The sequence below is a fragment of the Manis pentadactyla genome, chromosome 2, assembly GCF_030020395.1.
Source record: "Manis pentadactyla isolate mManPen7 chromosome 2, mManPen7.hap1, whole genome shotgun sequence".
Taxonomy (NCBI): domain Eukaryota; kingdom Metazoa; phylum Chordata; class Mammalia; order Pholidota; family Manidae; genus Manis; species Manis pentadactyla.
The window spans coordinates 113,537,465-113,564,372 of NC_080020.1; the positions used below are offsets into that span (position 1 = coordinate 113,537,465).

General features: G+C 38.3%; 1 protein-coding gene across 2 annotated transcripts in view; it reads right to left on the reverse strand.

Moving 5' to 3' along the window:
- Window positions 1-26,908, reverse strand: part of SPEF2 (sperm flagellar 2) — a 253,222-nt gene that overhangs the window by 37,685 nt on the left and 188,629 nt on the right. For both annotated transcript variants that reach the window (XR_008995259.1, XM_057495904.1), the window contains 4 exons: window positions 21,133-21,280; window positions 16,507-16,635; window positions 15,599-15,737; window positions 12,738-12,967 (listed from right to left, as the gene is read on the reverse strand). Coding sequence is in view for 1 of the 2 variants with exons in the window: in XM_057495904.1 (XP_057351887.1) it covers window positions 12,738-12,967; window positions 15,599-15,737; window positions 16,507-16,635; window positions 21,133-21,280 (646 nt within the window). In the remaining variant the exon portion in view is untranslated. The remainder of the gene's footprint in view (window positions 1-12,737; window positions 12,968-15,598; window positions 15,738-16,506; window positions 16,636-21,132; window positions 21,281-26,908) is intronic.

Here is a 26,908-nt window from a genome sequence, read left to right on the forward strand (position 1 = left end):
TGTGTGTCTGTGAGGTCTGCCTTGCCCATCTGGCCCGTCCTGCCTTGGTCCTTCCTGCTCTGGCACTGCTAGAGCTGACTTGGTCATTCACAAGGGCTTTAGGCTCGGAGACCATCCCAGCTGGATTTGTAAAGGAGATGTGCCTCATGTCTCACCTTTTTCTTTTCCCTTATGGTCTAATTTTTGACACATTTTTTGGAAAGGGGAATATATATTTATCTGGACAGACAAAAAACTTTAAATTACACAAAACAATGTCATAAAATACCAGTTTTTCTCTGAAGGCAGAAAGCCCAGACTACATATCTATTACCTACAACTTCTGACTCTAGATCATTAGATGACATCGTCCAATTTTTTGTATAATGAAAGAAGTGGAATATGTGTGTGATATTATGCTGAAATACCTCATGTTGACATGCATACCCAATGTTTTGTTTTGTTTCACTGCTTTACTATCCTAGTTTGACTCCTCAATTACATTTTTTTATTAAAGTATCATTGATATACAATCTTATGAAGGTTTCACATGAGCAACATTGTGGTCACTACATTCACCCATTTTATCAAGTCCCACCCACAAACACCCCATTGCAGTCACTGTCCATCAGTGTAGTAAGATACCAGAGTCACTACTTGTCTTCTCTGTGCAATACTGCCTTCACCATTACCTACCTACATTATGTGTACTAATCATAACACCCCTTAGTCCCCTTCTCCCTCCCTCCTCACCCTTCCTCCCCACCCTTCCTTTCCGTTTGGTAACTGCTAGTCCCTTCTTGGAGACTGTGAGTCTGCTGCTGTTTTGTTCCTTCAGTTTTGCTTGGTTGTTACACTCCACAAATGAGTGAAATCATTTGGTACTTGTCTTTCTCTGCCTGGTTTATTTCACTGAGCCTAATACCCTCCAGCTCCATCCATGCGGTTGCAGTGGTAGGATTTCTTTTCTTCTTATGGCTGAATAATATTCCATTGTGTATATGCACCACATCTCAATTAGATTTTAAACACTTTTGACAGACTGGTGCTTGCTTCTTTTGTGTTACATAATGTCTAGATGAGTGCTAATACTTGGTAGATGTTTAAAACTATAAATCTCCTTTTTCATTGATGCTCATGATGTCTTATCTCTTAATATCTTTTAATGGAAAACTTGTGACATTAGTCAATGAGCTTTGGCCTTTCTTATCCTATTGCATCCAACTTTTATTTTGTTTTTCATCACTTTTTGCAGTGGTTATTGTTAAACATAGTGCCACTTTTTTTCTCAAATCCTAAATATTACTGTTTTCATTTAAAATGAAACTCCTTGTAGCTGATCTTACTGCCTCATTTTCTTATCTGGACAGTGGGTTACTTGTCAGTCCCTTGTATCAGGCCCTTAGTGCCAGGCTTAGTGCCTACTTTATGCACATAAATGTTGGTGAATACATAAAAAAGAAGTCTTCTGTTGCTAAAGGAAAGGACTTCAGCTTTCACTACTGATTTAGCTAGCTTTTAGGTTTTTATGTTTTTAAAAGGACAGATTTTCCAGAAAGTGTTACCTTGAATTGTGAGCACATATTTTTATTTGCCTAATGTAAATTCTCTGACTTCATGAGAATGTATTTCCTCTTGAAGAAACACCTGAAACTCTGCCCACAGACAGTTCTACCACGTCCAAAGGCTTCTAGATTTACTACTGCATTTCCGTGATCTGAATCTGATCTAGCGGAAGATGTTCACCCACTGCAAGAACCATAAGGTACTGGGGGGGGCCACACTCCTTTGTGCTGTAATCCCTAGATTTTGCCTCCTGGCACAATATCCCTGTTAATACCATCAGTCCTTCTCTACCATTCCTTTTCTCAGAAAACTTATTGTATTTCTTTATTTGTTAAGTGTCAGGCTTACCTCCCTGCAAATACATAGCATTGTATTTTTATAATTTTCTCAGAGACATAAAACCTAGAAAAATCCACAGAACTTTCTAGTTATTTCTTTCAGGTGCCCTTATTCTGTTTCTCAGTTAGTTGAGGTTTATGGAGAGACAGAGCAGCATCTGCTGCTCTCCAAGACAGTCTCTTCAATCCAGTCTCCCAATTGTTTGACTCTAAATGCCTTTGAGAAATGCCTTCAATAATCCTCTCCTGCATGTTTTTTGCAAGCCACTTGAAACTTCACGATCTGACCACAAACTCTTTGTGGTCCTCACCTCCTGCCTCTTGCCACAGCTAGTCTGCTGGTCCCTAAATTTGTCATGCAACCTCAAAATCTCAATGTCTACTCTATTTTCTTCCCCTTTGCCTAGAATACCCTGCCCCTGCTTCTCTTCCTGGAAGGTTCCATCCAAAAGTTTCTTCTGAGTTAACCCCTATGCTGGCTCACATGGGCATCAATGATCCTTCCACCTTAGAATTCCTGTAAAACCATGCAGCTCAATGATCTAGCTTAGACAATACAACCTAGAGTTCTGAATTTGTACCTTCTCTGAGACCAGTCACTAAATCTAAGGTCTCCATGAGGGGTTCTAAGGAGGGGCCCTTGTCAGTGTTTACAACAATGTTATAGATCTTGAACAATTAAATGATGCCTCTATTGAAGAATGGTGGGAATACAGAATTTTCTGGACTGAGTTCTTTTCAGATAGTCTCTCAACAGAAGCCAAAATAGCTATGAACCAAATCTCCAAAGGCATTATATGCAGTACTGATGGGCTTACAAGTAATAGATACCTTACAATTTCAGTGGGGGTAGAGAAACACTGCTAAAGTGTTCTAGTTTCAATAGACTCCAAATTGCTTCCATTAGAGAAAGGCCATCTTTCTAATGTTCTTGGCACTTGATGTTTAGAGATAAGAGGTGCCTAACCAGAAGTTACTGTGGTAAACAAAGTGAACGTTTTTGTTTTTGTTTTTGTTGTGGTTCTCCAGTCCCTGGACAGCCACATATCTCATGGTTTAGTTCTACCAGGTGTTGTAATTTTTTTTTCTGGAAGTGTACTGAGTAATGCTGTAGGTGTCTATTATGCCAAGTTCACCTTCAGGACACTGAGCTAATATTTTTGATAACAATAATCATAGTTTGTATCAATATTGTATAATGTTGCATAATACATAATGATATATTACTATAATTATATAATTAGATACCAATGGCTTATATTATATGTAAATTTGTATATTTTATGTGCCAGACACTTTCTAAACACTTTACATATGTTAATTACTTGGATGCTCATAACATCCCCATGAAATACCCTATTTTCCAGATGAGGAAAATTAGTCAAAGACCATACCACTGAACTTTAAAATGCTCTTATTTAAGCTGTTCCTAAGATTCTGAAGTATGGACCTTTGTTGGGTGGCAAGAAAAATGTTAGCATGACAAGTCGTTTCAGTGTGTTTTTCATGATCTTGTATGATTATCATGCATAAGGTCATTTTTTTTTCTGGCATATTTGTAGCAATCATATCAACAAAGTACATTTTATGTCTAATTACTATCTTTACGAAAGGGGATTTAGTATCATCATAAGTTTCAAAATGTGATCAGGAAAGGAGTTTTGAATATAAGCATTACAGCATATGATGCATTTTCAATTTTACATTATCTTTAGTAATGACTTTTGAATGACTTAATTCCCAAGTGGGTTAACCAATGTTTAGTAGAAAACTCCTTAAGCTTTAGTTCTTTCCATTTATATCCTGATACTAGCTACTCATAAGTATTTATTCAGGCACTTATTTTAATCAATGATTACCCATTTCCCATAATTTTATTTATGTAGCAGAATTAAAAGTTACAAGGTGTAACTTAATGACATAACACTTCTTGTAACTTTGCTTAAAAATCTTACTGTGGACCTGGTAACATAATGACTGTTATGTGCAAATATATATGCTCTTTTTCTAGGAAAAAAACTACTTGTTCATCATATTTTAATACACTTTAGTAAACGTGAAAGTTTCAAGATATCATAGGTTGCATTGGCATATATGAAATTGTATAGGAAATGCTCATATTTCTTAGTTTAGAAATAACAGCAATTTTCAAGTTCAAGCAAGAAGTTCTGTAGGGTCACACATTTAGAAAAGTACCACTTTCACCCAGTTGCTCTATACTTTCAAAACTGTTATCACTTTAACTAAGACTGTCTTTTGAAATTGTAGAGTTATAGGATAAATACAATGAAAGGTATAATAAAAGATCATTTTACAATTTGTGGATGGAATATGACAAAAGACTTTATTTAAAAAATGGATGGGTGTGTATCATTTAAGTTAGTGAACAACAATCACAGAACTGAGGAAGAAAGACTGAAATCAGAAGATGCTTTTGGGGGCCAGGTGAGATGGGGAGAAGGGGTGATTGGTAATTACCCAGACTTCCTCAGGGAGGAAAAATGTCAACATTTGCAACCTGGCTTTAAAGATGTCATCAGAGAACCTTTAATTTTCTGACTTGGGGATACTGAAAAATTATTATTTTGCCTTCCTTTTATAACATTAGCAAAAACAATAATAAATACTATATCTATTGATAGACTGCACAATACTGTGCTATTTTACAAGTACTTAAAAAGCAACAAATACAATATATATTTTTTAAGTTTTATAACTGAACTAATAAGAAAGAAAAGGGTTTAAAATGCTCATATACCAAAACTCATTTTGAACCATCAATATTCCCAAATACCACAGTATTACATAGCTTTGTAAATTCTCCAATAATTAGAGCCATCATTCTTAAATCTGGGTTAATTTTCAGCCTGGGTAGTTTCTCCAGACAGCGGAGGCCTCCCTATCTTCTTGCCTTCTGTTCATGCTATTGGAGAAGAGAAGAGGCAGTCCTGACCTTTCCCTGAGTACATCCATACTCACCGCATAACTATACATTTTCTAGTGGCTATTCCCCCAGCTCTAAGTATCCTCTGTATCCTTGTCATCAGATCACTCTTCATTTCTTTCAATTTCTCCCTCCAAGGTATTGTTGCACAAAATTTTCCCTGACCAGCCTCACTGCACACTAACTGTCCTTTGCTTTGCATTCTTGAGCACTTTTATAAAGTTCATATTCTATTCCAGAAAGAACATAAGTAGAAGTCTATGTTTTCTTCTTTGCTCATCTTTTCAAATTACACTAAGTCCTTAATGAATGGTTTTCCTTTTACAACTACTTAAAAAATTTATAACTAAATAGGAGGGCTGAACAAGATGGCAGCATGAGAAGTGAGGCAGAAACCTCCTCTCAAAAGTACACATAACACAAAAATAGAGCAAATACAGCTACCTTGAAAGAGCAACATGAAAGTAGACTGCAACAGACTGCCTACATCTGGGGAAGAGAGAAGACTTCACAGAAAAGTGTAATGTAGCAAAACTGTGATACCGCAGGACCCAAGCCCTCCCCCAACCCCAGCTCACAGGTCGGAGGAAGAGAAATGGAGCAGGGAGGGGGTAGAATCCCAAGACTGCTGAACACTCACCCCTGGAGATCTGCTAAGGGAGCATGGACCCACATTACATGGTGCTCTGGAGATTATAGGGGTTGGAAAGCAAAGACAGGCAGAATAATTGAAGAGACTGAGATTCCAGGTGCTTATAGACAAAAGGTAAGCACAACTGGCCACTCCAGGACAAAAGAAAGGCAGGCACTTTGAAAGACTTCCCAATAGCGAGAGGGCTGCTAAAAGGGCAAGGATTACGCAGAGCTTGCTGCTCAAGACAAAGGAAAGGTGGAAAAAATCATCCTGGCACACTCAGCCCAGCAGGCTGGGAACTTTCAGGAGCCTCAAGCACTCCATCCCCCTGGCTGGCAATGCAGTGCCAGTAGGCAGCCTACTGCTCCTTCCTCATGGCAGGCACTGGTCCACACACCTGCTGTGCATGCCATCGTGCCAGACCAGACAGAGGGTGGCCCCGCCTATGGCAGCTACAGGGGCATAGCACAGAGGCTCCTCCCTGCATGCTCGGCACACTCCCTGGCAATGGAGGCAGGCACTGAAGCTGGGAAGCAGGAAAGAGCTCTTTACTCCTAGCAAGCACCAGTGCCACATGCCTGTGATCCCCATCATCACTCCAGGTACTGGGCAGCTCCAGAGAGTAGAGCTTCTGGGCACTAGAGGGCACCACCTACACAGTTATTATTCCATAATAATGATTATAAGTATGATATAGCAAAAGAATCTTGTACAAACCACAATACCTCAAACACCAGAAAGAGGGCTAAGTGAAACTGAAATGACTAATCTTCTTCACAAAGATTTCAAAATTAAAATCATAAGCATGCTCATGGAGCAACAAAAAAATATTCAAGATATCAGGGAGGACTTCAAGAAAGAGTTAGAAACTTTGAAAAAATTACAGTATCTGAAATGAATCATACAAGGGGGGGATTTAAAAAGCAGATTAGATGAGGAAGAGTATCGCGTTCGCTCCTTGTGGCAGTGACGACAGCGATATGTACACAGACCTGGTTCACTTCAGTTCTTTATTGTTGCTCGGAAGGTCGGGAGAAGGTGAGTGAGAAGAAGCAACAGCCGGAGAGAGAGCGAGTGAGAGGAAGAATGAGAGGAGAGAGACTCTCCTTCTCTTTCCTGCTTATGCCTTATATAAAGGAAGCTGGCCTACAGTGATCAAGATCATGCGTGACCTTTAAGCTGATTGGTAGCATGCCTTGTGCATGATTTGAGCACGAGCGGGGAAGCATGGGGCAAGCCTATAGGAGCAACTTCCTTATGCTAATGCCACCAAACCAGGAAGGGTGGTGCCCAGGAAGCGGGCGCCATCTTAGGGCATTGGTCAGCTACAGTGGAAGGGCGGTGTTCAGCCATAGTGGGACTCAGCCTCGGCCATAGGCCGGCCCCTACAGAAGAGGAGACAGTAAATGAAATAGAAACTAGAGAACAGGAATACAAAGAAGATGAGGCATAAAGAAGCTGAATACAAAGAGGAGAGAAAAAAGGATCTCTAGGAATGAAAGAATAATAAGAGAACTATGAGACCAATCCAAACAGAACAATATTTGCATTGTATGGGTACCAGAAGAAGAAGAAGAGAGAAAAGGGGATAGAAAGTCCCTTTGAAGAAATAATTGCTGAAAATTTCCCCAATTTGGGGAAGGAAATAGTCTCTCAGACCATGGAAGTACACAGATCTCCCAACACAAGGGACCCTAGGAAGAAAACACCAAGACATCTAATAATTAAAATGGCAAAGACCAAGGACAAGACAGAGCATTAAAAGCAACCAGAGAGAGAAAAAAGATCACATACAGAAGAATCCCCATCAGGTTGTCATCAGACTTCTCAGTAGAAACCTACAGGCCAGAGGGAGTGGCATGATATATTTAATGCAATGAAACAGAAGGGACTCCAACCAAGAAAATTCTAGGTGGCATGATTACCATTTAAATTTGAAGCAGGGATAAAACATTTCTAGATAAGCAAAAGTTCAGGGAATTTACCTCCCACAAACAATCTCTACAGTATATTTCAAAGGGACTGCTATAGATGGAAGTGCTCCTAAGGCTAAATAGCTGTCACCAGAGAAAATAAAACCACAGCAAAGGAAGTAGACCAATTAAGCACTAAGCAAATTCAAAATCAAATCAAGTATCTCCCAAGTCAGTCAAGGGATAGACAGAGTACAGAATATGATACCTAATATATAAAGAATAGAGGAGGAAGAAGGGGGGGGTAAGAACCTTTATATTGTGTTATAATAGCATACTAAGTGAGATAAAATAGACTTTGAGATAGTAAGGAAGTTACCTTTGAACCTTTGGTAACCATGAATCTAAAGCCTGCAATGGCAATAAGTACATATGTATCGATAATCACCCTAAATGTAAATGGTCTGAATGCACCAATGAAAAGACAGATTCAGTGAATGGATAAAAAAACAAGACCTGTCTATATGCTGCCTACAAACCCAAAGACATATACGGACTAAAAGTGAAGGGATGGAAAAAGATATTTCATGCAACTAATAGGGAGAAAAAAGCAGGAGTTGTACTACCTGTATCTGACAAAATGGACTTCATAACAAAGAAAGTAACAACAGACAAAGGACATTACATAATGATAAAAGGGTCAGTCCAACAAGAGGATATAACCGTTATAAATATCTATGCACCCAACACAGGAGCACCTACATATGTGAAACAAATACTAACAGAATTAAAGGGGAAAATAGAATGCAATGCATTCATTTTAGGAGACTTCAACACACTGCTCACTTCAAAGGACAGATCAACCAGACAGAAAATAAGTAAGGACACAGAGGCACTGAACAACACATTAGAACAGATGGACCTGACAGACATCTACAGAACACTTCACCCAAAAGTGGCAGTATACAGATTCTTCTAAAGTGCACATGGAACATTTTCCAAAATAGATCACATACTAGGCCACAAAAAAAGCCTCAGTAAATTCAGGACTGAAATTGTACCAACCAGCTTTTTAGAGCACAGTGGTATGAAACTATAAATAAATTATGTAAAGAAAACAAAACAGCCCACAAACACATGGAGGCTTAACAACATGCTCCTAAATAAAAAATGGATCCATGACCAAATAAAATCAGATATCAAATGCCACAGATATTTACTCTAAGCAATACATGGAGACAAATGAAAACAAGTCAACACATCAAAATCTGTGGGATGCAGCAAAGGCAGTTCTAACAGGAAAGTATATTGCAATATAGGCTTACCTCAAGAAAGAAAAATCCCAAATGAATTGTCTAAACTCACAATTAATGAAACTAGAAAAAGGACAACAAACGAGGCCCATAGTCAGTAGAAGGAAGGAAATAATAAAGATCAGAAGAGAAATAAATAAAATTGAGAAGAATAAAACAAAAGAGAATTAATGAAACCACAAGCTGGTTTTTGAGAAATAAATAAGAAGGATGAACCCCTCGCCAGACTTATTAAGAAAGAAAGAGAGTGTACACACATAAACAGAATCAGAAATGAGAAAGGGAAAATCAGTACAGACACCACAGAAACATGAAGAATTATTAGAGAATACTATGAAAAATTATATGCTAACAAATTGGGTAATCTAAAAGAAATGGACAACTTTCTAGAAAAATACAACCTTCCAAGATGGACCTAGGAAGAAACAAAAAATCTGAACAGACCAATTGCCATTAATGAAATCTAACTGGTAATCAAAAAACTACCTAAGAACAAAACACCTTGTCCAGATGACTTCACTGCTGAATTTTATCAAACATTTAGAGAAGACCTAATACACATCCTCCTTAAAGTTTTCCAAAAAGTAGAAGAGGAGGGAATACCTCCAAACTCATTCTATGAGGCCAGCATCACACTAATACCAAAACCAGGCAAAGATACCACAAAAAAAGAAAATTATAGACAAATATCCCTGATGAATATGGATGCAAAAATACTCGACAAAATATTAGCAAACTGAATTCAAAAATATATCAAAAAGATCATCTATCATGATCAAGAGGGATTTATTCCAGGGATGCAAGTATGGTCCAATATTCAAAAATCCATCAGCACCCCACATCAACAAAAAGAAGGACAAAAATCACATGACCATCTCCATAGATGCTGAAAAGCATTCAACAAAATTCAACATCCATTCATGATAAAAACTCTCAAGAAAATGGGTATAGAGGGCAAGTACCTCAACATAATAAAGGCCATATATGACAAACCCACAGCCAACATCATACTTAACAGTAAAAAGCTGAAAGTTTTTCCTCTAAGATTGGGAAGAAAACAAGGATGCCCACTCTCCTCACTTTTACTCAGCATAGTACTGGATGTCCTAGCCATGGCAATCAGACAACACAAAGAAATAAAAGGCATCCAGATTGGTAAGGAAGAAGTTAAACTGCCACTGTTTGCAGATGACATGACGTTGTACATAAAAAACCCTAAAGAATTCACTCCAAATCTAATTTAAAAATGGGCAGAGGATATGAACAGACAATTCTCCAAAGAAGAAATACAGATGGCCAACAGGCATATGAAAAGATGCTCCACATCACTAATTATCAGGGAAATGCAGATTAAAAGCACAATAAGATATCACTTCACACCAGTTAGGATGGCCAACATCCAAAAGACAAGGAACAAAAAATGCTGGAAAGGATGTGGAGAAAGGGGAACCCTTCTATACTGTTGGTGCAAATGTAAATTAGTTCAACCATTGGGTAAAGCAATATGGAGGTTTCTCAAAAAACTAGAAATAGGAATACCATTTGACCTAGGAATTCCACTCCTAGGAATTTACCCAAAAAAAAACAAGATCAGAGTTTCAAAAAGGCATATGCTCCTTTATGTTTACAGGAGCACTATTTACAATAGCCAAGATATGGAAGCAACCTAAGTGTCCATCAGTAGATGAATGGATAAAGAAGAGGTGGTACATATACACAATGGAATATTATTCAGCCATAAAAAGAAACAAATCCTCCTATTTGCAACAACATGGATGGAGATAGAGGGTATTATACTCAGTGAAATAAGCCAGGTGGAGAAAGATAAGTACCAAATGATTTCACTCATTTATGGAGTATAATAACTGAGCAACACTGAAGGAACAAAACTGCAGAAGACTCAGATTCCAAGAAGGCACTAGCAGTTACCAAAGGAAAGGGGTTGGAGAGGGTGGGTGGGAAGAGAGGGAGAAAGGAATTAAGGGGCATTATGAGTAGCACACACAATGTAGGTAGGTTATGGTAAAGTCAGTATTGCACAGAGAAGACAAGTAATGACTCTATAGCATCTTACTATGCTGATGGACAGTGACTGCAATGGGGTGTATGGGGGAGACTTGATAATATGGGTGAATGTAGTAAGCACAGTGTTGATCATGTGAAACCTTCATAAGACTGCATATCAATGATACATTATTAAAATATATATATATATAAACTGTCTCCCTCCTTCTCTCTCTCTCCCATCCTCCCTTTTTAAATTCTCCCCCCTTCTTTCTGTTATACCTTAAAAGGTGTTGTATTCTGCCATATTCTGAAAATAGATAAATGTATCAGTTGCTATCTTTTAGTCCCAAGGGTTTCTAGAATTAATCTAAGACCTACACATATCAAGTAATAGCTGCTATTTGTTATTTATTTTCAAACTTTTAGTTGAAATGCAAACTCGCTTTGAGATTGGATCCAAGACTGTATCATGGTTATCCTCATGAATGTTAAGGTCCCTCCTGAAGGGGATTATGAATGGTCAACCATTTTCTAAATCTACTTCTATCTACTCAAATGCCCTCAAACACTTTAGTTTTGACCTGCTAATTGGATGATTTTCTTCCCATTACTCAAGTAAGATTAAAGAAAATCCTATTTAATATTTAGAATTGTTATACATGTATCTTCTTATTTTATATGTAAAAAATAGTGTGGATAAAATGAAGCACATGCATAATAAAAGGGCACTGTGAAGCCCACACAATGGGGAAGACAATGGAAGCTACCTGACTAAAGGATTGAAAAGATTTTATGGGCTGGCTTTATAAAACTGAGAATTTGTTTTTGTACATGCTGATGGCCACATTTCTTTCCTTCCCAGATGCTGCCAACCTGCATCGGGGTCCATCCATAGTTATAGTGTGTGCCTTTATAGCTTGGAGGTGTAAACCCACTCAAGCTGATTAGATGAACTGATATGTCAGGGTAGGGGTTCACCCAGGGACACATGTTTATACCTGTTTCACCCACTGGGCTTAGCAAGAAAGTGTTCAGATTTAAAGTAATTTTCTTTTGACTATTGAGATTTGATGTGGGTTTCTGGAAATACTTTACTTAAAAAAATACATGCAGTATCACTATTATGAAAGTGGAATTGTGTTAGTACTAAAACCAGTTGATTATTATCTAGGCAAAGGCAATCATTTTCTATTAAGTTGATGTTGGAAGATGAACTGTTTATGATAGGCAACTTTGTTCAGTGAGAAGGGGCAAGTACTTTGAATCTGAAGAGTCCTGAATAATATATGACCAATGGCAAATTGCTCAACTGCTCTGTGGCTCAGTGTCCAGACCTATAAAATGGAGATGATATGATAATTCTACATGAACAGTCTGAAGTACTTGTGCTATCAATTGATGGAATTCATTGAAAAATATCTGGAAGTAGGAAAACCCTGAATTTTAAAATGCTTGTGCAGATTCTATAAAGCCACCATGAAAAATGTAAAGGAAATAAAGAATTTGTGTGCAAAGAATAACATGTAAACATATATGTGAACAAATGAATTAATCACTTTGACAAATATTTGTTAACAGCTTGTTTCTGCTCTTGTTCTATGAAGTTTTTAGGGAAAAGGCAAATCTGAAAGGGAAATTCTTTACTCCCTGCTCACCCTTCACAGACTAGTGGGGGAGAAAAAAACACAAGCTCATAATCCCAATACAAAGACCAGATGTAGGCACCAATGGCTGTGCTTCAATTGGTGGATGGAGGCAAGATTTATACCAGTTTTCTAAAATACCAAATTGCCAGCTGGGTCAAGGGAGGGCAGGAGAGGAGCACTACCAGGAATGAGGATCACCATGCTGCTGAAGTAGTCGTCACTGTTTATCTCCTGTTTAAGTCAGACCTACATTGCATGAAGCAAATATGTGATAAACTAGAAGAAAGCAAGGACTTGTTTTTGTGCCACACAATCCCAGCGGGCTTGTGGGCTGGCGATTGCTATCCTGGTTACTTTTAACTTTTTGTGCTCTTTTCATGGTAATTATTCTTCCTACCTTTCGGTGCTGTATCTAAGAACTGATCTCGAAGATTGTCCAGCTGTTCGATGGTCAGTGTGCCATTTTCTTCCTTTTCTACAGGTGGAGGACGTATTGGAGGAGGAGGATCTGGAAAGACTTTTATATCACCATTAATGAAGAAGTCTTCTTGGTCTAAATAAAGTTCATTCTGAATTTTTGTAGATGTTTCAATATGATAGCGAGCTACTTCAGTTAATTTTTCCACACTGGAAGTGGAAAATTGAACAGAGTTATCTGTTTAGCTAACAGGTTAGTTAAAGATACTAATTATATTAACAGTGCTTGCTTATTAGACATACATATACACAGAATTAAAACATTGTACAGTAAAATTAGACAATTCAATATGCATTATTTAAAATTTATAATTTCTCCTAAATCCATTTTGTAAAAAGGCAGTATATAAATAAGTAAATGTAGATTAGAAACAAAGCAAATACTCCTTACAGAGCAAATAGTCACACATTTTATACAAAGTTGAACAGAAAGAGTCCATTAAGTATACTTTTATTAGTATTAGAACATATTTTATTGCATAAGCAAGGTATGTCGAGATATATTTCTTCTAAGTATGAACTTGAATAAGGTTATATGGAAAAACCTTTAAAATATGACTGTTAGAATAACACATTTGGAATCAGGGTAAATTATAAAGTGAATAAAATTTGATAATACATTCTATTTATTCCACTAGTAAAAATACCACTAGCTATTCTCTAACTTTATATTAAGGAGTTTGATGCTATCTGAGACACAGCTGTCAGAGTGGACTGATGACATAACCCATTAAATCACCCTGCTATCTGCACACAGAACAAGAATTCCTAGCTAAATCATATATATCATGCAGGATGAGCATCACTGGAACCACTGTGGTGCCATGGAAAGAGTACTGGAAGCTGAGCTCTCATTCCAGGACACTCTCTAGCCATGGAGCCTTGGGGAAGTTAGTTACTTAAGCCCTCTAAATTTCTTTATCTTTGCAATGTAGCCAATGACATATAACTCCATACCTTATAGTTGTTATTGTGAAATCACACAGGGCATGGATTTAAGCTGCACTGGAATTAAAGTTATGGCCCTAATTAAAGGCCATTTCAAAGGCCAGAGAAGTTTTACACATGAATAAGTACAATATTACTGTATTACAGAAAGAATCTTGTTTATATCTTGCAATAAAGACTCAACATGGAAGATAATGCATACTTAATCTGCTCTTATATAACTCAGGAACACCAAAATATTCATATACTGAATAATTTAAAAAATATATCAGTTGCTGTCTTTCAAAAGACACTCTTGAATGCAAGTCCAACATGCTGTATTTGTGTCCATATAGTATGTATTATTTAATTAGTTTATGTTTGATGATGTCTGTGTGCTGGGGGTCAGAAGAGAAGGGCAATGGAGAGCTGTGGAGCTCACCACCATGCATGAGGGACTCCAAATGCAGTCTGAGACCCAGCCAAAGCCAAGGTATCAAAATAGATGTGTGCCATCTAGTGGAAGGCTATCAAGAGTAACCTTATTACAAGAATGGGAGGGATCAAAAATATCAGGTAAAAGAAAAGCAGGATTTGAAATTCAAAGGAATTGGATAGATTGCTTTTTTGAGAATTTTTGCAACTACCAAAACAGCATAGCTGAACAGTCTTAGGTTTTAGCTTTCTGTGGCCACATTCAGACGTCAGAGATGCATGCATGCACAATACAAATCTGAGAAATATGAGTATGTCTGATAAAAATATGAAGCATTTACACTGTTGGCCACATGGATGGGAACTGTCAATCCTAAGAATGAAGAACATTTCATTTGTACATGGCAGGCAGAGAACAGAACTGAACATCACTGCTCTACGATACTATTGAGTAACTGACTTACTTGGCTAGCCAGGAGTAAAATTATTTTAAGCATTACTACATTAAGGTTACTAGGCTGCTTATGTGTATGTGCATACATGTATACATTACTCTACATGTATAGTATACTATACTATAGAGCAACAGATATAAACAACTAGGCTGATGATTTTACAATAGAACTTTCATTATTAGATAAAAATTAGAGAGAAACCATAACAACTGTCTTGAGAAAGCAGTTGTTGCTCCTGAGCATACTTGCCATTTGTATCCCATGTTACATAGAAACTTCTACATTTTCAGTAAATGTGTACTGCAAACTGTAGTGTGTAACAGGACCTAGATCTAGAGGAAACCCCTGAAAAAGCCTTGTCGGAGTGATTTATTTTATAGATTGAAGTCCACGGGGCCCTAAGCAATCACACATGCTGTTAATTTGTGAACAATTAGGGAGTCCCCACTCCTAGTGGATCATGTCTCCTGACTCTCAGTTGAAGGTGATTCTGCTCTGCTGAGCTGCTTCTTTACGCCATCTAGGGAAGAATTAAGAGGATAAAACTGCCTGCCGCTCACTGTCAGTGAGAGTCTGAAAAGCCTTTGGAACCCAGTAAAAAAAAAAGACCCAGAGATTACCCTGATGAGGCAATAAGCCTGGCTGGTAAAACCTTCCCATGAATAACTTTTTAATATCCCATTAGTTGGCCCTGACTAGTCTTACCTTGTAAATAAAGGTCTTCACTGAGCAGTGTGAAAACCAAACTTGTAAATACTGCGCAAAACTGGATATTGCAATAAAACCCTTTGATACTTGGTTTAGTGTTTGAAAAGAGTCAATGCAAATGCGTAAGTGATTTTCTAAAAGATCAAAATTTTGATTTGTAAATGTAATTTACATTTGTAAACACCTTAAAAATCCATGCCAGTTTTGGCCTCCAGGAATTAACACTGCATTTTTGAAAAGCCATGCAATACTTTACCTGGCCATTTCCTTCAAGTACCTTTCACCAAGCCACTTTTCCATGAGTTTATATACATCAACTGCCTTTGTTAGTAAATCTTCAAGGAAAGCCAATGCTTTTGTCTTTATCAATTCAAGTCGGAACTGTGTGGCAATCTCTATTTAAAAAGAGAAATAAAGATTTTTTAATGCATGTATATGCTTTTTTTTATGAACCAAATTCAATTTTAAACCAGTTATGTTTCAATTTGTGAAGATTTAAATGTGCATTTAATATACCAACATAGATGAGCAACACCTTACCCAACTCATTGAAAAATCATTTGACAGTTTATTTAAACCAAAACTATAATTGAGCTTTACATTTATTGCATTTTATAGCAATATATTCTCTGATATATTGGAATGGGAAAGTACAAATAGATAGTTTCCAAATTTCTAAAGAGGGAAAGGGTACAAAGCAGTTTGATGATCTCCCTACATTAGAAGCATGGAATGGCAGTGTCACTGTATTTCTCAGCACCAGAAAAACTAAACTAAAATCTATGTGTCCCAGGGCCTATTGCTGTCCCTAGCACACAATAAGGTCTATGGATTTTACCTCCAAAAATATATTTCCAGTCTTTCTTCTCTGCTTTTACCATTGCCAGTGGCCTAGTTTGGGCACTGGTTGTCTCTTCCCTAAACTACTACAACCACCTCAACCTTGCTTTCTCTGAGTTCCTTTGTCCACCTCAGTGAGCTCTTGTGCAACAGTCAGATCTAGTCCACACGTGGTCACCTGAAAACAGCCAACTGGATGTTATACTTTTTGATTGGTTTGCTTTGTGCTCTTTCTCACAGAAACAGTTTGAGCCTGTTGTGGGCTGTTTGCCAGTTGATCTATTTCTACTGAAAAATATCATCTTAATTCTTTCCAATTGCTACCTTCAAACTGCAGGGCAGCAAGATGTTCTTCCTTTATTTTGAGCCTCAGTTCATTTTTCCTTTCTATCTCGGCAATCTCCTCTGCAGGTACTATTACAGGAGCAGCTTCTGCCAGAGGTGGTGATTTACCTGGAAGGGCAATGAAACACCCTTAGTGTGGATAAAATAAAAGTTCCTGTAGCTAGGATTCTCACCTAGCCCTGGTTGGCTAGTTTACTACACACATGTGGGCAATACGCTGCTATTGACTTATATAAAGAGCTCTGCCCAGTGCTCTGGGCAACACTGTGGCACAGCTGCAGGGCTGCAGGAGAGTAGAAGCAAGACAAAAGTGGTGGCAGCACTGAGGAGAGACAGATGGCTGCAGAGGCAGAGATGCTAGTGCTCGACCTACCACTGGGAGAATAAACTGGGTAATAAACCCTTTCACCCCAAAGAAACATTCTACTGTTATTTTTTTGGTCACACTGAATCCATAGGGAACTTGCTGGGGGCTGAAACCCATTGGTAAGACGATTGGCAAAGTCAGCAGGGGTCATTGTTGACCAAAGAAAAATACAGGCTGCCCTTATGGGAGGGGTGCTTCAGTGGGTTGCCCCTGTGAATGGGAGACAGTGGATTGTCCCCCAATGGGTATGTGGTCTGAGGTGGCCTGCCTCCTAGAGGGCTGGGCCCCACCCCAGGACTGGAGGCAAGTTGAGGTGATACCTGAGGCAGTAGGTGGGGCCCTTGGTATAGTAAGTAGGTCTTTTGAGAGGCAGAGTGCCTGTGAGATAGCAGGGACTGTGGGTTGGCTGCTTCTCACAGTATTAAAAAAGTTACAGAAGAGGACGTGCTCCTGAAAAAGACCAAAGAATGCAAACTGCAAACTTCTGTGGATTCCCTGAAGAAGGAAATGGCATTGATGCAAGGGGAGGCCGCATGAGAACACCGCCAGCAAGGTGCCATTGAAGAGGTAAAAGATTTGTTATAGAATGAGACAGCAGCACTGCCAGGTGCTCTAACAGAGGAAAAGGCCATAAAGGAAAAAGACAAACTCCTGAGGGAAGCACAGGCAGAGGCAGCACGAGAACACCAGCTGCGAAGCATTGAGGTGAAGGTAAAAGAGCTGCTGAAGACTGAGCTAGCATTGCTGCGAGGCATGATAGAAAAGGTAAAGGATGTAGCAGAGGAGGCACTCGGGGGAGGGGAGAGAAAGGTGCCATCAGCCCCGGAAATGGAGGAGCTTGGGAAGGATGAAGGGGTGGTGCTGGAGGCAATGACCCCTCCTCTACTGAAAGCATGCTCAGTGGTTGTAAAGAAAATAAAGACCCAGAAACTGAAAGTTCCCCAAGGAGAGGAGCAGCCCCCTTCCCAGGTCATGGAGCACTCTATGGTCTGCCCCTATACTCAGGCTGAGCTGGTGGATTTGGGTTCCTGGTTTAGGCAGAAGCCCTCAGAGTCAATATCAGCTTGGCTCCTGTGTCTGTGGGATTTAGGGGTGGATGGAATTGTTCTGTCAAGATCAGAGATGGGAAAGCTGGCTTCCTTGACAGTTCAGCCTGTCTTGAGGCAGAGGTTACAAAGTGCACATCAGACCCCAGGGAATCACTCCCTCCTTGATTGGCATATGGCTGCACTTCGTGCTGCATGACCCAATCCAGGTGATCTACCATCCTCTCCTGCTAGATGGTAGATGTATGGCAGATGTATGCTGAGCTCCAACAGGTGTTACGAGAGTTAGGCATAAGAAATGCCATTAGAAATGCTCAGCCATCTATAGTCCAGAGAATTATAGCCCAGATAAAGAGATTTTCACTACTGGGATGAGAAATATTGTGTTTCAAATGGCTCTGACATCCCTCTTTGGGTCTCTAGTGGCCATTCTTTCCCCTCACTTAGGGCAGCCCATAAGCAAGGTGACACATACAGTAGCAGACTTAGGAGAGGCTGAAGCAATGAGAACATGGAAAGAAATAAGGTCTGTACTCACAAGAAGAATTTAAAGGGCCCCATGAAGGTTATGATGACCCAGATGTGAGTTGATTCAACATGGGCAGGAGCAGATGGAAGGAAATTAGATGGGGAGCAAATAGGATCTTACTAGAGCTCTGGCAACAACTGAAACCAGAGCAACAGTTCCAGCCATTAAGACCAAAGAGGCAGAGGTCAGAGACAGAGCCACGAGTCTGGCTTGTGTGTCTGCAAGACTTTTTGCTGGAGAGACTGGAGAAAGAGGGTATTGTAAGGCCCACCCATGGTTCTTTTGGTTAACTCTTTTGATTAGAACTGGTTTGAATACAGCCAGGATGACCACTTAGTGGCAATGGATCTCCTCAGGCTTGAGGGTTATTATAATTATTAATTTCTGTTATTTGTATATTGTATTATGTTGTTGTGGAGTTTGATTACAGTGTTTCAGCTTCCTTGCACAGAGACTATTGCAGAGGACTGAGGGCACACAGATTGAGAGGAGAGAATCCTGGAGGGGTCGACTGTGGATAAAATGAAAGTTCCTGTGGCCAGGATTCTCACCTGGCCCTGGTTGGATAGCTCACTACACACGTGTGGGCAATACGTTGCTATTGACTCTATATAAAGAGCTCTTCCCAGGGCTCTGGGTGACACTGTGGCATGGCTGCAGTGCTGCAGGAGTGTAGAGATGAGACTGGAGTGGTGGCAGCACTAAGGACAGAGACTGAGATAGCTGCGGAGGCAGACATGCTAGTGCTCAACCTACAATAGGAGAACAGGCTGGGTAATAAACCCTTTCACCCTAAAAAAACATTCTACCATCATTTCTTTGATCATGCTGAATCCATAGCGAGCTTGCTGGGGGCTAAAACCCATTGGCAAGACACTGAATAAAACTGCTGATATACAAGTGTGCTCACGTGGGACTTGGACAAAATGAGTACAAAGTAAAACGTGTACAGCGATAAGCCTCTGGGGGTTTGAAAGGAGAAACCCTGACAGCATGAATGATTTAACAGTGATAGTTTTTCTTTAAGAATTCTGCATGTGGTATGTTTATATGCATCTATCCCACAAATGGGTATAGCATCCCGGGAAAATGAGGTGTGCAGACAGGGTGACAGACTCCAAAAAGGGTGCAATTCAGAGTTTGGGGACAGAAACCAGCAAACTCCAGCCTCCTGTCTGCTACCTGCAGAAGTAGCACTCCGTAAGAGGTACTTGGATTAGCCAAGTGTTTCCTGGGTCCTCATCAAGAAAAAACCAGGAAATAACCTTAAGACAAGTAGCTGAAATGTAGCCGATGGTCAAGGATCTGTCATCTACTTAATTATCTTTTAACCAGTGCTTAACTACAAGTACTGCATGATTAGGTAAGAAAATTAAAAAACAAGAACTTGTCAGTATTTGTCGGAGAATTTACTCATGAGAAATGGCAGTGTGATTTCTAGTTGTTGACCCAGTTTCATACTTCTACTTAGTTCAGTAAATCTGACCTCAGGGTAAGAGCTCAAGTGGTTTAAATCTTTTGGAGAAGGTACAAAAGTAAACAAAGAAATTGTAATAAGATGTGTTAACGGCCGTAGTGGATGTATATATAAATTACAGATGAAAGAGAGCTTAAGGTCTCTGGATTTCTGTTTTATCGTCTATAAAATAAAGAGATTGGACTCAACAAATTATTCCATTAAAGTGAAGCATTTCCTTCCAATGCTGCTTATTTTTTCCATGTTTACCATCTGAGATGGAGTAACAGGGTGTGTTCTTTATCATGGTGCTACTCTTCCTGTTTGCATCCAGTGCCACCCCCATCCCTTCCAGCTTTTGGGCTTTGTCTTAACTCCACTCAGGAGTGACAGCTGGGGAGCATTTCCCTATTCTCCTTGGATGAGTGCGGTAGCCTTGCTTTCAAGGGACTTGTACCTCCCCTACCAAAGGACAATGACAGTAATCTATCAGGGCAGGGGCCACGCTTTTGTTTTTAAGTTCCCCCTTGTGTCATTAGCGCCCATCACAAGGCATTTGGCGGGTGCCCAATAAACTTGTCAAGAACGACTGATTAGTAGAGTGAGTTCTGCTTATGTGCTCCATCTCTTCCTCTCTTGTTTCAAGTCACTTCAAAAATGTGTAAGTGGAAACAGTGGGGGTGGGGTGGGTAATGTTTGTGCCAGAGCTTATCCTTAAGGTTAATTGGAGGAGATCTCTCCCAACCTGAATTCTCTTTCCTCTTTATTTTTCATCATGCCTCAGAGGCAGAGATGGAGGCAGGACACTTCCAGCAGAGAACTTGCTTGAGCTAAACCTGAAACTTATATACACAGAATTGGCTTTTAACCTCACCTTCTCCTGGTTACTGCAGCTAGTGTCAGCCCCTTCACACACACTTTTCAGATTACATAGTTTCATCTTGGGGTTCTTTTAACATGTTCATAACTGTCTTTGAGGTTTATTTTACCCTGGATACACTTGGCTGTTTGGATAAACAGGTTAGTTGGGACTGCTATACAATATGATTTGCCAACTAACATCACAGCTCACAGAAGCCCAAGTTTCTAAGCTATGCCTAATGAATAATATTCTAGTGGCTCAGAGGCTAGTGTATTTGATTAAATGCTTATTTTCTACCAGAGAGATTTAAGCATCCACATTTCTGGATGCTAAAACCATTAATACCTTTTGCTTTCTTTTCCTCCTTATTTTTCTTGGGTAGTTCCTTTTTGACTTTTTTATTTACACCCATCTGAAGAGATTTTTCTGTTGAGTCTGCTGGCTGGTATTCTTTTTCTTCTTCCGTGAGCCTCTGATGAATTTCAGCAGCCACCTGATTGTGTTAGAGCAATATTGCAGTTAATGCAACACTTATGAAATATGATAACCATTTGGATTCAGACAACACCCAAGTTCATCTAAGCCTCCTCCTACTGCAATCAGCCATGCCCCATCCTTAATCTTTACAGAACACACACTTCAGTGTTTGGCTTAAGTGGAAAAACCTGGCCGTGTCCTGAAATGAGGCTTCCCTGCAGCCATCTGTGCAAAGGCTGTTCACTTTCTCAAACTCTCTGCAACGCATCCTTGTATGTCCACATTCTGCCCCCCGGACTGTGATAACTCCATGGTTTTGCAAAAATTCCTTTCTTTTTAATCTCAACTCTATGGATTTAACACCTGCTGTTCTTCCATGTTCTTGTTATCTCTTGGCCTTCAATCCTGGGCATTCCCCTATATGGATATTTCTGAATCTTTTTTGTTTTATTGAACCCGTATAGAGTTTTTAAGATAGTTTCTATTAATCACATCCCACTCCGTGAAAAATGAATACTGCAGAAGTGTGCCTATGTATTTTATGAATATCTATGCTTTATACATAAAACAGGTAAGAATTTTTCATGGTCCTCAACCAAGTTTTGGGAATGCATATGTCCTGTATTAATTGGGCTCATGGACACCTTAATCCTGGGCTTCCTCTCTACTCCATCAGACATCATCCCAGCTAAGTACAGTGTTCATGAGGTGACCTCCTACAGGCTAACCTCATCATCAGTTCTTAACTTCCTCTTGTCAGGTTCTGCCCGTCTCAGTAAGCCCTCCTTTCACTCTCACAAGTGCCCTGGCTTGGGAGAGTAGTTGTATGACACCCCCCTCTCCATAATAGCTAGGGAATGGGGAGGGGCAGGTGCTCCTGGGATCCTCTGAGGTTCGTTCTGTGCTTCAGGCAACAGTAACCTTGTCTTGGGGCTTGTGCAGCTGGGGGCCTGCCGGCAGTTGGAAAGATGGGACCTTTTGAAATAAGTCCAACTGCTCCTGAAGAGGTAAAGGACCTTTATGGGTATAGCTCTAAGAAATGAGAGCTGGGAAAATACCCCCAAAAGGAAGAAAGAAAACATGTAAATAACAGGGAGGCAGGAGCAATATATATTTGGAAACTTTAAAATCTCCATAAAGCAGCTGATGAAGAAATGGGGGTCAAGAGAGTTTATTTATTTATTAAAGTGCTTACTGTGTCCAAGGCTGACATTATTTCTGGGGAGAATTGGGTTGGGGCCCAGGAAGAGAAAGAGGAAGTTGGCTGGAGGTGAATGGAAGGATGGATAAGGCACTATCTCGATCCTCAAAGAAGTTCAGTCTTTTGGGAGCGATAGACCAGCCAGTTCCTGCTCTCTTCATTTTTCCACCATAATTTACACCCCAGGGCTCAGCATGTAACTGTCCCCCACCTGTCCTGAGTGTTAAACATCACCCTCTAAATGGGTTTTATCATTCTCAAGAGATGAACCAGTCCAAATTCTTGGTATTCTCCATAGCTTTTAGCACCTGCTATGCTCATAGGGGATGCCTAGGAAAAACTTATTAATTGGTAGAATTTCTTTTAAAATCATCATACTCCACAAAATATATCCACAACTCAAATATTAGCAGAAACTTGGAGGGATACAGAAAGGTTTCGGAAAACAAGCTTTTTAAATCAGATGCCCTTTGATAAAAATGGATTTCATGATATATACTGTACTTTCAAGTTCTTGGTAAACTGAAAGCAGACTTGTTAACACCACCCCCTCTAAATTGCAAGCAATTCATTTTTGAATCTGTTCTTGCAAATCATGGAAGTTAGCAATTTTCTTTAAAATTGGATTTTTCTCCTTTGTAAACAAGCTGGTGATGGTGGTGGTGATGATGATGATGATATGATGATAATTATCATCACCTGCATTTTCTGGTCCACTTCTTCAAAGACCTCTGGGTCTCTCTCAAGATTTAACATAATTCAAAACATATCCAGCAGTCTAACTTGTAAGGCTCAAAAAACTCTAGGAATAATGCTTTGATACTGTGGGTGCTAAATATGACTTGTTCCTTTGAAGTCCTTGCATACCTGATAATTAAAAGACAGTTTTACTAAAAATTAACATGGCATACTAAATGTATAGCTCTTTGTAAAACTGTTGTGTAGAAAAACACCCGTGTTAAAGTGCTCTAATTTCAGTTGCACTAATCTCAGCTGGTGTGCTTTCTCTGCAACAATATGCTGAATCACATCAATCTCATTTGGAATTCAAAGTTCTCTTAAGGTCATGTGATATCAGTGTCATAAAGTCTATCAGAAACATGAAAATAGGATTCAAATACAATTATTAGTAATATTAATTCCTAAACTATAATTTCTTCTCTGTTTTCTCTGTGTTTTTTTAAAGTCCACAAGGAGAATAGTATACTTTTGAATAAATTTCTTAACATAATGATTATGTTTACAATTTCTAAAACACTTTCACGTACATTATTTCATTGGATTTTTTCAATCATTCAAGAAAGGAAAAATAGGTTGTGTGTCTCCCATGTTACAGATAAAGAATTAAAAACTCAGAGAGGTTAAGTGATTTTCCTAAAATCACATAGCTTAATCAAGAGGGGTAGTCAGTGCTCTTTCTGTTGTATGATACTCTCTTTTTAATAATGTAATAGTTTAAAAGATTATTTTCCCCAGGTAATTTTAATGGGATTCATAAGATTTTTAAACTATGTTTATGTAGCTCAATTAACAATAAGAATAATAATTCATATTTTTTCCTAGAATGTCTAGATCTGGTTTCCTGTTCTCTGGTGCTTGGTAGTTATTGTGGTCTTTGTGGAGATCATCACTGTCCTTGCCATCATCATTGATACTCACATCAGTGTCTTCAATATGGCTGCAGCAACATCTCAAGACTATATTGAGGGCTTAGTATTATGTTAGATGTGGGCATTATGTTAGGTGTAGGGTATATAAAAAAGTACTGGAATCCAGTTAAGTATTCAGGAAAACAACTAATAAGATAAAAATGACTAACAATAGCCTAGCTAATAAAAGCCTAGATAATGAGTGGGAGAGACAATAACTGCTATAAGGATTGGAAGAGTATATGATCATAGAGGTCTAGGACTTCAGGAAACAGGTAACCAACTAGTCAGGAATCAAAGTAGGGATGAGTTCTGAAGGTTTAAAGAATGTATAGGAGTTAAGCAAATGGAAGGAAGGAAGAGCATATTTTAAGACAGAAAAAAGCATTACCCAAGGTGCTGAAATTATTAATGCTCATGAATTGTGCACAAAGCGATATGTAGTTGGTTTATAAAAGGGTTTGATGAGTTGATACTAGATAAGATATGGGGCTCTGAGCCTCTGGGTCAAGGGTTTAGGATTCTATGTTGGCTACTGGAGGTTATCACACTACCCCATTCTCCTCTCAGGTGGATAATGGATGGTCATTCCTGTATTATTATAAGAATCATATGCTTTTCTAAAAAAATCAGTTCTTTTCCTTCTTCAGTATCATTTTGCTTCATTAGCATAATTCAGCTATAGATACATTTGGGGGTATAAATCTACCATCTTGCTATGTTCTTTTTCTATATGTATTGCTTGTCCTGAATCATTTCCTACTTTCTCTTGTTATTTTGGGTTTTATATTTTAAATTATTTCATTTTTTCCATTTATTAGTTTGGAAGTAGCATACACTAATTCACTTAGTGGTTACTCGAGGAATAACACCATGAATTATTGGCTAAATAATATTTAGACTTTGATGAGTTGATACTTAATGGCGTAATTCCTAGGGTACCCCTAATAGAAGAGTAATAGAATGCATTACTTCCAAAATTACAGAGGGGAAAGGGCAAGAAAGAGAAGATACAGAAAGGATGAAAATAAAAGGATGAATAAAGATATAATGTAAATAATATCTAAAAGTATAATTTACCAAAAAGCATGATAGATAAAAAATATTACCTCATAGTAAGAAAAGGTTCAATTTACCAGAAAGACTGAACAATTAAAAATTTGTATATACTCAATTTCATGGCATCAAATATGTATAAAGCAAAAATTGAAAAAACTACAGAGAGAAATGAGTAAGTCCACTCTCAAGAGAGTGAGTGATGTTATCATATCTCTCTTGACCATGCAAAGGAGAAAACAAGCTCAGTAAGAATAAAGAAGTCTTAAACAATGGTATATGTAATATATTATATATTATATTAAATATATGTATTTAATAATATAAATATACAATAATATATAAATATTTATGTATAAAACAATTATACATATAATAATGGAATATGTGTATTTCAAGGACACACAAAACATCTTCCAAATTGACCACAATTCAAATTCCAAAGAATTTCAATGAGTGTGACTTCTGATTAAAATGTAATTAAATTAGAGATAAACATGCTATTTTGAAAGTTAAAAGTATACTTTTAAAATGTGTTGAACTGGATGATAATGAAAAAAACACTGAAACTTTTGAAAACCAGTTAAACTACAGAGGGAACTTTACAGTAGCAAATTCATATATTAAAAAAAAAGAAAGACTGAAAATGAACAAACTATCACCTATTTCAAAGCCCTAGAGAAGAATGCCAAAATAAACACAAAGAAAATAATGAGGAATAAAATAAAATTTTAAAAAAAGAACACAGTATAGTGAATCAGTGAAGATAAAAGTTAGTTATTTGAAAAGACTGATGTAATTGATAAATTTCTGGCTAAGCTGATAAAGAAAGGGGTAAAGCACAAAAAATCAGCATCAGAATTGGCAAAGGGAACATCAAGTAAATACTGCAAATATTAACACAAACATAAGAGGATATTTTAAAGAACATGCCAACCAATTTGAAAACAGAAATGGAAAAATTCCTAGAAAAATAAGACTTAACAAAACCAACTCAAAATCAACCAACCCTTCTCCAAGAAGAAACATAAAATACAAAGTATCCTATACCTACTAAATATAATGAATCCTTGGTTGGAGGGGGCAACAAAACTCTTCCAAGAAACTTCCTACAAAACTATAAGCCTAGGTGGCTTCTTAGTGGATACCAAACATTTCCAGAAAAATAATTCCAACTTCCTCAAAATGTCCCAAAAAATAGAAAGAGAAGAAACATTCCCCAACTTGATTTATGAGGCTAGTGTTACCTAAATGGTGGAAGTTGACAAGGACAGAGAGAGAAAAATGATAGAATTTTCTCACTCATTTACAAAGATTCAAAAATCCTAAACAATTTATTAGAAAAACAAATCCTACAATATATAATGAAGGACAATGCTTCATTACAATGTTGGAATTACTCCAGGGATGCAATGTAAGTTTGACATTAGGAAACTGACCCATAAAATATTTCACATTAACAGAGAATGGAGAAAAAAAATCATATGATAACCTCTATGGATGCAAAAAAAGACATTTGATAATACAATCATGAAAAACCCTTATAGTAAGCTAGAAATGAAAAGGAATTACCAAAATCTGATATTCTGAAAAGAAATCTACAACTAACATTTTTTTTGACAAACTGATTTGAAAATTTATATGGAAAGGCAAAGAGCCAAGAAAAACCAAAATATTCCCAAACAGATGACAAGGCAGAATGATTTTCTCATCCAGATAAATGGTATGATGTGTGTGG